At 38.2% G+C, this 12,596-nt stretch overlaps 1 protein-coding gene across 1 annotated transcript; it reads right to left on the bottom strand.

Moving 5' to 3' along the window:
- Positions 1-8,656: 8,656 nt before the first annotated feature.
- On the bottom strand, positions 8,657-11,908 carry LOC130467424 (uncharacterized). The gene has a single exon (XM_056835929.1). It carries the CDS (start codon positions 11,906-11,908, stop codon positions 8,657-8,659), a length of 3,252 nt encoding a protein of 1,083 aa, XP_056691907.1.
- Positions 11,909-12,596: the final 688 nt, after the last annotated feature.

The following is a 12,596-nucleotide window of genomic DNA, read 5'->3' as shown; positions in this document are numbered from 1 at the left end:
AATCTGATTCATTCGACCTATACTATGTGGGTGAGTGTGAGAACACGAATGGTGTTCCTGAGGTGTCTGATGGGCAATGTTCGACTTCGTCCCCAAAGTTGAAGGAAGATGAAATAAAACAAAAGCCACCTAAGGGTGTTGATGATGCTTAGAGATAAGTCTGTCTTCTATAAAACCCTCTTTTATTTATATTTGGATTGCTAGCTAGCTGTGGAGACATAAGGTGGAGTAGCCAACAACTGTGATCTGTTGTTGGCAAGGGGTGTTGATGTTTTTGTGGATGTTATAGGGTTTGGAGTGTATGCATGTCCTCTTTTATTGCCTTGTTGCTTGAAACATGTTGCCTTGTTGATTGATGAATGTTGCCTTGTTGCTTGATAAAATGTTGCCTGTTTAAAAAATGTTGCCTGTATAAAAATGTTGTGATATTGGTATAAAAACATATGTTTGTGATCTGTTTGTTGGTTAACAACTGTGATCTGTTTGTTGATTATCAACTGTGATATGTTTGCTGGTTGATTAGTGTTGCCTTGAAAGGGGTGAAAGCATACGGGGATGAGTTTATGAATTAAAGAATAACATGTGAATGGAAATAAAATAATCACTAAAGTCCCCTCTTATTGTTTGCCTTTCATGAGTGCTTGGTGTTCTTGTGTGTCCCTTAACAATAAGTGGCTTAGGGTTTGAATGAGGTCTGTGATGAGTCTTTCAGTATGCTGAGAAACTATCCATGTTTCATAAACCACAGTGCGCCATTAGCATCCAGCCGTAGGCTGTATGAGGCTTTTGTGTGCTAATGGTTTGTGAACATGGTGTTCTTCAATGAAGCTTGGGGACATCTGAGACCAAATTTAACATGATTTGTTTTGGCTTTCCGGTCTTTGCCAGTTTTAATGTCTTAGGAATCAATGAAATTGAATCCGTCACATATAAACTGGCATTAGACCGGGGAGGCAATTCATGTCTTGTTTACTTAGAGGTTAGTTGTCCCCTTAAGTTCCTTTGTTGCGTAACATCGATGATGAGTCTTTTATATGCTGAGAAACACTTTCACTTACCTACACTCACTCGTGCTGCCATTAGTATATGTGTGTTCCTTAAGTCAAATTGCCTTTGTGTTTGTGTGAGGTCTGTGATGAGTCTTTCTGTTTGCTGAGAAACTATCCATGCATCATAAACCACAGTGCGCCATTAGCATCCAGCCTTAGGCTGTTTGAGGCTTTTGTGTGCTAATGGTTTGTGAACATGGTGTGCTTCAATAAAGCTTGGGGACATCTGAGACCAAAATGAGCATGGTTTGTTTTGGCTTTTTGATCTTTTGCCAGTTTAAATGTCTTTGGAAACAATTCAATTGATTCCGTCACATATAAACTGGCATTAGACCGGAAAGGCAATTCATGTCTTGTTTACTTAGAGGTTAGTTGTCCCCTTAAGTTCCTTTGTTGTGTAACATCGATGATGAGTCTTTTATATGATGAGAAACACTTTCACTTACCTACACTCACTCGTGCTGCCATTAGTATCAGTTATGATGCTTCTCAGGCGCTAAGTGTTTGTAGGTTGAATTTGTTTCAATGATGCTTGGGGACATTCTGAGATGAATATTGTTGTCTTGCATGAATGCAACATTTGTTGTTTGATCTATGATGTAAGTGTTGATGATCTGAGATATTTGTTTCTTAATCATTCCTTCGTCCCCTTTTGCAAAAGGGGATAACTTTCATTACTCATAAGTGTAGACACCTACTTTTGTCCCCATTCCCGAAAGGGAAAGGTTCGATGATGAAAGCATAAATCTCAACTTGACAACGCATCTCCTATAAGATAAACGAATCTCAATTCCCCTTTTCATTTCACCCGAAACCTGATATTTATAGAAAACAGCTATTTATGGAAACCTGCTAAAAATAGTAATTGTCGTAAAAGGTAGCTTCTAAAAGTGGCAAATCATAAAGGATAGAAACCTGTCAGAATTAGGTGTTGCATTCCAACATAAATCCTAAATGAGATAGAAAACTGCGAGAATCCTATTCCTAATATGATTCGGAAATAAGAGTTACGTATTAATTAAAATCCTAACGAGCCTAGAGTTCGTAACGGGCCCAGACGCATCCCGTCACAAGATTAATACGCACTAAAAGACTCGATTAAGTCTCAAACTCTACGGATTTCAGGAATCCGAATCTGACTAAAGAAAACAGCCCAAACCCTATTTTCAACGCCTGGTTCTGGGCGCCGAAATCTTCGGCGCCCAGGCCTGGGCGCTGAAAATACCTGGGTACGTGTTTTTTCCTAATTCTTTATGGATTAGAACTCTGCAATTCTATCTTTCCACGAACTCTTCCCTATAAATACAGCCCCAAATTCGACGTAAAAGAACACAACACAATTATATTCTGAGTATTGACTCCAACCCTTAGCCTAAGCCTCACGCTGCGAAATTGTTCACGCGTTCTGTCGCAATCGATCCATAAATCGAACAGAACGTATCCTATCCCATAATTGAGATTCGTTAAATAAAAAGGAGAAATAGCAAAGTCAAAGTGGTTAGTTTTCTGAGAACCGTGACGCACCTCTCAAGGGTGCGTCGTAATGTGCCCCTTCTCGATGATTTAATTGCTTTCCACGCCCTTTTTATGAACTGTTAAACTAACTAAATCTGATTGTTCTATCACGCCTAACAAATATAATATTTTTGGGAAATTGAATTATCATGCTAGGTCCCTTAATGCTATTTAATTCAAATAATCGTGATCGATCTAGTATTATATGTTGCATATTGCTAAAATCAACTCAGATTAGTTTAATAGTTAACGCATGTCCCTTCAATTATTTATGCTGAGCTAGTAAGGATATCCTGCCTCTGGAGTTATCGACGAGCGAAGTACTCCTCTCGGTAGTTACAGTCCCCCGAACCCTCAATCTCTACCTTGCGGGTGTATGTTGAGAGAGCCCCACACCAGGGATCACAAGGGAACCTACGGCCGTCGTGGTCAAACATAATTGCACTCCCTTTATGTCACGATAACCGGGTTTTATCAGTTTTTCTCATTGTCGTTAAAAACTGAAGGGCGACTCCTATATTACTAGTCAATTGGGTGTAAACTCACAGGAAATCCAATTACACTTGATTGAATAAAAAGAATCGTCACACCCACAAGGGACGAGGTCACGCATTAGCCTCGTTCTTTTTCGACCCCCTCACAGTGGCAACTCCACTGGGGATAGTGAAGGAAATACTCATGCTTGTAGGTAATCAAAATAGCCGAAGGGTGAAACGATCCTACCCCGCGTTTATTTCCCCGTCAAGTTGGGACGACCTGAAAATCAGCATATTAATGTGAACGGGCAGAACCGCATAACGAATCTCGGCTCCCTCGGGATTTGGGACTAAGGATACCTTTTTCCGCCAATAGGGGGGTGCATACGCCGCACATGTTTCCCACTCGGTACTTGTGCAGGTAGTACACCTATCCCGAACCCAATCGCTCGCTCATTAGGTCCCTCTCGCCTGCATGCCCCCATGGCTTGCACTTGCGGGTTGGCCTCTTGGGCGAAATTCGTCTGTTGAAGACACTACCTCGACCGGGGCATGTGTTAGATCTATGATAGAAGCGGTACCAAGCCAGGCGCAAATAAACTACCCATAGAAGCCTATCATAAACTACATGACATATTTAATTTTCAAATCCATGTTTGTAATGTAGTTATGTGTAGCGAAATATGTGATTGTGTGTGACAAACTATCCTAGGAAACCAACGACCTTAAAAATTGCCCAAACATTCATAGACTAATTTGCCAAAGAGTTATACCGAAACACGTGTTCCGCAAACCCGAATGATCGCCACAAAAATAAGCGACGCTCGGGATGGCCTGTAACGAATCCCACAAACGCTGCTACGCATAAAGGACGTTATTAGGCAAGCACGCAAATCGAAGTCGCATAAACAGAAGACAGAAAACGAGAACCAGCCAGGGACGCATTTTCAACGCCCCTGGCTGGGCGCCAGAATTTCTCACGCCCCTAGCTGGGCGCTGAAGTTGCTGCTTGGCCTTCTAGTCAGGCGCAGCAGCCTCGGTGCCCGAGCGAAAGAAAAATACGTAGCACAAAAAATGTTCGTAAAAAAAAAATTGCTACGAGGGCGTAAGAAAAGCACTCGATTTCAAAAGCGACTCGTGAAAAAATTAATAACTCTTTGTGTCGTTGTTAGGCCTCCTACGACGGCAATGCTCGGCACCAAAACCGAACATGCTAACAACTATGAATGTCACACGGGCAAGTGTTTCGAAAATCCAAAGAATGACCAAAAGAAAAAAAAACCAAAAAAGTGTACCAACAAAAGAAAGAGTGAAAAACCAATAGAGAGAGTCGAAGTCTAAGACTAAGTAATGCTTGAAACTTTGGGAACCTAAACTTTAGCTTATCTTATGCCTAGGACTGGTCCTGCCACTTGGTGCCGATCAGGGAATCAACGATTAGTGCGTCTCGAAGATACATCACCAACCTCAGGTTTAGTGACTCCAAGCTCCGTCCGTCGTCCCTCATTTCAAGGATCTCCGCTTCCCCAACCTCGATTCGCGCCTTCAAACATGTCCATCGAAGATTTGCGAGCACTACTACAAAAATGGGCAAAGAGACCCGTCCAAAACGGCATAAGATACCTCCTCTAAGGGGGTCTCTAGATGGGGGGGTCTCTTTTTAAAAGAGACCCCCTCTTAGAAATGGGGTCTGTTTGTTAAAAGTTGGAGACCCTTCATGTAAGAAAAGGGGTCTCTTACGTAGGCCTTTAGGAAAATATTTTAGAAGAGAAAGAGACCCCATATGTAAGATATGGGGTCTGTTTATTAAAAATATTCAGACCCAATATGTAAGATATGGGGTCTCTTTGATTTTTTTATTAATTTATTTTTTAATAACCTCAGACCCCATATGTAAGATATGGGGTCTCTTTGATTTTTTTATTAATTTCTTTTCTAATAACCTCAGACTCCATATGTAAGATATGGGGTCTCTTTGAACTTTTTAGTATTATACCTAAAGAGCCCTTTTTATGAATAACGGGTCTCTTTTCATGTATTTTTTTTTTTTTTAAAAAAATGTTAATTCAGTACCTGCTGCTGTAATATTTTTTTAATAATTCAACAATTGTAATTTGTAAACCTGCTGTAATCTTTACATGCTAATAACCTGTAATTTTTCATTCACCGATTGTATTAAACCACCTGCTGCTGTAATATTTTATAATAATTCAATAAACATTTCTTAATAGTCCATATTACCAAAAAAATATAGGAAAAATTGATATTGACAGTTCCAACTATGGCCGTTTAACTTTTAAAGGTCCCAACTTTTGATTATTCTAGAGTGGTCTCAACTTTAAGGTGTGTTTTCCAAGAATGGTCCTTTGGTTTATTAAACTATTAATTAAGTTGATTTAAGCATATCATACTGTTCCATTTACTTCATTTAATTAAAAAATATGATTATTGCACGAGAGATATGAGTGTTAATTAAGTTATTTAGCACTTAATTTTAACTAAGGGACCATTTTTGGAAAACACTCTCTATAGTTGGGACCACCCTGACATAATCAAAAGTTGGGACCTTTTAAAGTAAATCGGCCATAGTTGGGACCGATAATATCAATTTTTCCAAAAATATATTTACCAAAAGTAATGCTCAAAACGCAACTTTACATTAATTTGTAATTTCCAAATTAAAAACGTAAAACAAAACGTACGTTCTAAAATCTAATCATATATTTACACCGATTTGCCAATCAAAACTCACGGAGTTATTTCTATACCATCATCTTTGTTTTCTTCATTTGCTTCTGGCTTGAGAAAATACTCGACCCACATGTCTCTAACTTCATCAACATTTTCCGATGAATAGGTTTCGTGAGAAAACTGTAAATAAGTAACATAATTAGTATTTTAGTAAACGCATAGTTGTAGCAAATGCATAGTTCATTATAGGAAAGAAAATGAAACTGCTACAACAATTCATAACAGAAGCCTAGTATTCTTTATCGTGTATGAATGTAAGTACGAAGGTACTATATCAAGGCAATCTAACTAGCTAAGACCTGCCCAGCTACGCTTCTTAGGTAATGATAATGGAATGGTACAAGTAACTATATTAGGCAGGTTAAGCTAAATGAAAATCTAAAATTGGAAATAAATGGCATAAACAAGGTAAATGGTGCAGTTCAGGAAATGGTATAGAGGTCAAAGAATAAATAGTCTTCCAGTTACAAATACTAACTAATACCAATTTGAGATTAAACAAAAGATACCAGGTTCTAAGCTTAACCAATCCGGCCATCTGCCAATAGTTCGGCTCACGGGCAAATACCAGATGCAGAAATGCAGATTTACAAGCAAAACTAAAATCATGCCAGAATAATCAGCAAATATGCCAACAAGGTGACACGATCCTTCAGAAAATACGATTAAAGAGTATAATTTAAATTCGTCTCTAAACTCCTACCAAAATTTTAACCTGGGGCATCCCACAACACACTTTAGTGATGTTCCCAGAATAGAGAGTAAAAATGGAAAGACAACAAACAGTGACTTGCCCAAATCTGGACAGACAAAACATCTTACCTCAAAGCAAAAACACCAGATGTACTGAAATGATCTATGAAATAACTAACTAACTAACTTTACCAGCTGTACTGAAATGATCTATGAAACTAACTAACTAACTGACTTTACCAGCTAGGACAGAGTTTGCAGACTGCAAGATGTTCACAGCAAATTTTTTTGCTCGAATGCTAGGCTCTTGCTCGAGCTTAGATCAGGAAATGTTTATCAGGACTGCTCCTGACTATATATAAGAAAAAAGTATCTAAGGTCCTTAATCATACATCTTTCGCTTTTTTGGGTTTGATTAGATACGTATATGTCAATCGGATAATGATTTTGCGTTTGATATTAATCTCAGAAGTTTGTTTTGTAATAAACCACTTCTATACAGTATTAGTCAATGCGCGCTTGAGTTTCAAAGCCCTCAATCATTGACACTATTAATCAACTGTTAATCTGCGTTTTGTCTGATCTCTTTTGCTTGTCCGCTATGTAATCAGAGTTCTCAACCTAATTGATCCCAGCACATTTCTAGTTCTCTTCTTTTCTCTGGTATCCTATTATTTACAGCTCTGTAAAAGCTAACTGTGATTGGAAATTGAAGCAACAGAGAACGGTTTTACCTTTATATCTATTTGTAACTTTGTAAGGATAGCCATCTAGTACGGAGTAAGTAAATTTCCAGATAAAATAAAGGATAGATTTAGATTTAGGCATCTGAGAATAAATGTGTAAAAATTTTCTGAATTTGAGAGGTATTTCATCTGTCTTTCCTTAGGGCTGATATAGAATGCACAGAGGAGGTTACTAATATGACAGATTAAGGGGAAAAAAGAAGGGTTACTAATCTGAAGTTCCCTTTTACGCATACTAAGTTGGTGAGTTTGGGATACATTAAAATTTCCTGAACTCTGCATTGTTTTGTACCTGCATGATCTAATTATTGTTCCTTCAGGTAATCAGACTGGACACAGCAGGCTTAGCAGCAAATCAAGGTATGGGAATCCGAATAATTAAGGACAGGTGATTTTAGATGTTGTTTTCGCCATAATGCTATCTTGTATGCTTGCTACTATAGCAGTCTAAAGCTAGTTTAGAGCTGTTAGTCATTTTTACTTCAAACTCACAGGTAATAGCAATGATAGGAAATGATACCTGGTCAGGCACCCATAGAACTCTTTTTTCTAAAATCTCGATCATATAACGGCACACATAGTATCCGGAGTCATTGCTGTTTTGAGGTTGACGAGGACACTACAATATAAGGAATAAAAGAAATACAGTAATACATCAGGTAAGTTAAGTTATTGTATTAATGTACTACATCATAGTATTATAGAGAACACAGATGAAATACCTCTGGTTGCATCCACCCAATTTTCGGATTCCTTTTTACTTTCTTAATATCCTTTCGATAGAGAATGCTAAATCTTCTAATTCCCCTGCGTAAAAAAAATGATAGCTCAATGAGCTTCTTTTTCGATATTAATGGATATCCATTATGAAGAAACAGGAGGCTAAGGAAAATTGACAAGGAAAATTGACAAGTATGGTTAACACATACTCATTGATGTCTCTTTTAATGAACTCAGGGATCTCCTTTCCTGCTCCAGCCGGATCCAACCAATACACTACAGCATTCCAAGGGCTAATGGCTGCTAACATCCAGTTCTGACTATATACACAAATTATAAGAGAAAATAATAGCATATTAATAGAATAAAGACAACTTTAACTATCTTCAGAATCAAAAGAAAATAAAATTAGAAAATACGCATTGCACCTACTTCTCATTATAAGGTGCAAAGAATAGTTGATTACGATTCTTTCCCTTGTTGCACCCAAAGGCACGAACTAAATATTCACACCGATCTGCCTCTTCCACTGTTGGATTCAACGGAGATAGAACATTACTATCGCAAAATCCATACATACCCGAAATTCCTTCGTTGGTTAGTTTTATGCAAAAACAATCAATTGGTCCTTTTATGCCACAATCAGATTCTAATCAGTTGGTTAGTTTTATGCAAAAACAATCATATTCTACACGATATTTACATTTTAATTAGAACGCTTTCGCTTTCGCTTTAGCTTGACTCCCTTGCTATTCTTTTGTTCTTCAACCCATGTACCCTCGTTATGGTCATCTCTCACATACATCGAGGAATCATCAGCATTATCATCATCATCATCACCCCGAACTTGTACATTTCTTCTTCCCAAAGAACTAGCCTCCAACATAGTATCATCTAAACAATCACCAGTGGCATCGATGGAAAAGAAGGCAACTCGAGACCTTGGTGTGATGACTGCTGCCATTCTCTTATCAGAGGGGTCATTCATATAAAAAATCTGCCTAGCTTGATTAGCTAATATAAAAGGATCCTCTTTGTGACCGGTCTTTTTAAGATTGACAAATATTTGCCCTAAGCTACTTTCTACAACTCCGTTACTGTCAAACCATTGGCATTTGAAAACAGGAATCGAAAACTTACAGTAATGCAACTCCCAAATCTCTTCAATGACTCCATAGTATCGCATTGTAGCACAAACCGGATTCTTATCTTTCGCACTAGCAAAATGAATAGCTTCAGATTCCAAAGTAACCCCACTGTTTTGCATAGTACTAATATCATCTTGAAACCTGGTGTAAAAAGTGCAGCCATTAATAACATATCCAGAATAGTAAGTTGCACTAAAGTTGGGTCCAAATGCTAAACTCTTAACTCGATCAGAAACTACTACTGAAGGGTCCTCAAGTTCCCTGATTACTTCATCTTTGAACCAAACAATGAATGACTTGCTTTGTTTTTCAGCTAAGGATTTCGGATTCGCCCTTGGATTGTACTTCCTCAAGTGTCTCATGTGTCTTTCGACATATGGTGCAACTTCATCCTCATTATGCAGAATATATGAATGTGCCTTGTGCCAGTTTTCATAAGACATATCAAGTTGTTTACGACCTAGGGTCCCATGACCATCCATTCTTCCACTATGCCGAGATACAGGAAGTCCTATCTTCATTGCATTTACCATAAATTCACTAACATATGCGACTACTTCTTCGTAGAAAAGTTTTTCGGCAATACAACCCTCAGGCCGATAAGCATTTGTAACATATCCCTGGTACGTTCTCATTTTCCTTTCAAAAGCCCATTGAACTCTCAAATATACAGGACCACAATATCTTATCTCTCTTACTAGGTGAACCGTCAAATGAACCATGATATCGAAAAACGATGGAGGAAAGTACATCTCTAATTGGCATAAAATTATAATAATATCTTCCTCCAAAGCTTTCAAATCTTTAGGATCAATGACTTTACTATAAATTGCATTAAAAAACAAACAAAGTCTGATAATGGCATGTCGAACATTTTTAGGCAAAATTGAACGAATAGCCACGGGTAATAATTGTTGCATTAGGACATGACAATCATGAGACTTAAGGCCCACAAGCTTCAAGGTATCCATGTTTACAAGGCTACGAATGTTAGAAGAATACCCCTGTGGCACTTTAACTCCTGCCAAGCTCTCACATAACTCGATTTTCTCTTTCCTAGACAGTGTATACGCAGCAGGAGGCAAGTATTTTCGACCACTCTCCTTCTCAACAACATGGAGTTCCTGTCTGATCCCAAGTGTCTCTAAGTCAGCTCTAGATTTCGGGCCATCTTTAGTCTTCCCAGGGATGTTCAATAATGTACCAATTAGGCTATCACACACATTCTTCTCAATATGCATCACATCAAGAGAATGTCTCACGAAAAGAAATCTCCAATATGGCAAGCTCCACAATTTTGAACACTTCTTAAACCCTTGCTTAGAAAGAAAATTTCGATGTTTCTTCCCAAATGTGATCTGGATATCTTTTATCTTCTCAAACACCTCTACACCAGACATGATCTTTGGACGCTCTCCAAATTCTTGTTTCCCATTGAAGGCCTTTTTCATGTAACGATAGTGATGATCACATGGCAGAAATACACGATGACTATCAAACACATGCTTCCCTGATCCGTTCAACCAATGTCCCGGAAATTGCTCCATACATAAGGGGCATGCTGCCTTCCCTTTCACTGTATACCCAGACAAATTACCATATGCCGGAAAATCTTGAATAGTGCAGAACAACATTGCTTTCAAATTAAATTTCTCATTTCGATATGCATCAAACACTTCTACACCTGTTTCCCAAAGCATCTTCAAATCGTCGATCAGAGGAGCCAAATACACGTCGATGTCATTACCAGGCTGTCTTGGACCAGAAATTAGCAATGACAACATCATATACCTTCTTTTCATGCAAAGTGTGGGAGATAAGTTGTAGGTAATCAAAACAACAGGCCAAGTACTATAAGTGCTACTCAAGGAGCCAAATGGATTGAACCCATCAGTAGACAAAGCAAGGCGTAGATTACGCTTTTCTTTGGCAAACTCGGGGAATTTCCCATCAATAAACCTCCATTGTGGTGAGTCAGCGGGGTGCCTAAGAAATCCATCATCTTCTCGACTATCAAAATGCCATGTCAACTTCTCGGCATCTCTCGCATTAGAAAATAGCCTTTTAAACCTCGGTATTATTGGAAAATACCATAATACCTTAGCAGGGACTCGTCCTTCCTCTTTCTTGTACCTCGAGGCATTACAAACTGAGCAACTCTCTAATGACTCATTTTGATTTCTATACAACATGCAATCGTTAGGGCAAGCATGAATTTTCTCATAAGGTAAACCCATAAGGCTTAATGTCTTTTTTGCCTCATATGTACGACTTGGAAGGACATTATCATCTGGAAGCATATCTTTGAACACTTCCAGTATCAAATTAAAGTCTATATCAGTCAAACCCTGGCTCGCCTTCACGTTATACAACCTTATTATTGCAGACAACCTTGTATACTTAGTGCAGCCTTCATAGAGAGGCTTTTCGGAGTCATTTAGCAAGCTCTCAAATGTGAAAGGGTCTTCATCAAAAGCTTCCTCAACTTGATGAAGCATTTCCTCTAACCTATCTCCCTCATTCGTATTATGACCTTCACAAACATTAGCCTCAGAGTTACCGACCGTTGTTTCGTCCCTGCATTCGCCGTGCCAAATCCAACATGTATATGTTTTATCAAATGCCCATTTAGATAAATGATTAAGAATTTCTCCGGGTCTCTTATGCAAGAAATTATGGCACATGATACAAGGACAACGTAGCTTGGAGCGGCCTCCACCATTCTTAACAGCAAACTTAATGAATTCCCTTACACCTGCTTGATATTCTGGGTCACTCGGAATTTTTGTTGAAATCCAACTTCGATCCATTTCTATTTTCTATACACCAACCATTGGAAATGAAAACATATTGTAAAGTATAGTCACGCATGTTAGACTTTCACTAATATACACTTATTGTACCGTACTAGGTCAACATAAATTTTAAAAGTAATTTGGCACATAAATTAACACAAACAACTAATAAGAAACAATCTGTAAAACTAGCTATTAAAAAAATAATCTAGAAACTTGAATATAATTTTTTTAGCAGACTAGACTAGACAACTTACAGTAAGGTACCCAGGGAAGCCAACAGAAGGAATATGAGAGTGAATTTCCAAGCACATACAGTTTCGAATGACAAAAATGGAGAAAAAGAAAGATGTTACCCCATTCAACACTCTGCCAGGTGTACAGGGTAATGTGTACTCCTACTTGCACATCTATCCCTATCCATACAAAAATGTTTTAATCTGTGATTTTCTTTAATTCCTCAAAGATGGTTAAATTATTTCATCATTAGTAGAAAAAGATACAGCAGCACTCTAAACCAACCAGATAGAAGAAAGCAACCAAAACCTAAAGATATCATGCTCTACGTTCCAAGATTATTGGACTCGACGTTCGTCTCAGACTATTGGACTGTGTTCCCTGGTTCGATACTTGATACTCAGAAATAAGAAAACTTGACACTTAAATAGAAACATGAACACCAAAGATAGAAGGTCAGAAGGTG

The sequence above is a fragment of the Spinacia oleracea genome, chromosome 2 (genome assembly GCF_020520425.1).
Source record: "Spinacia oleracea cultivar Varoflay chromosome 2, BTI_SOV_V1, whole genome shotgun sequence".
NCBI classification, from domain to species: Eukaryota; Viridiplantae; Streptophyta; class Magnoliopsida; order Caryophyllales; family Amaranthaceae; genus Spinacia; species Spinacia oleracea.
Note: the sequence above shows the minus strand (reverse complement) of the source record. Positions and strands in the feature narration are given on the sequence as shown.

Bases quoted from the DNA above. Each gene is read 5' to 3' on its own strand.
- LOC130467424 (XM_056835929.1), bottom strand. From the start codon at position 11,908: ATGGATCGAAGTTGGATTTCAACAAAAATTCCGAGTGACCCAGAATAT.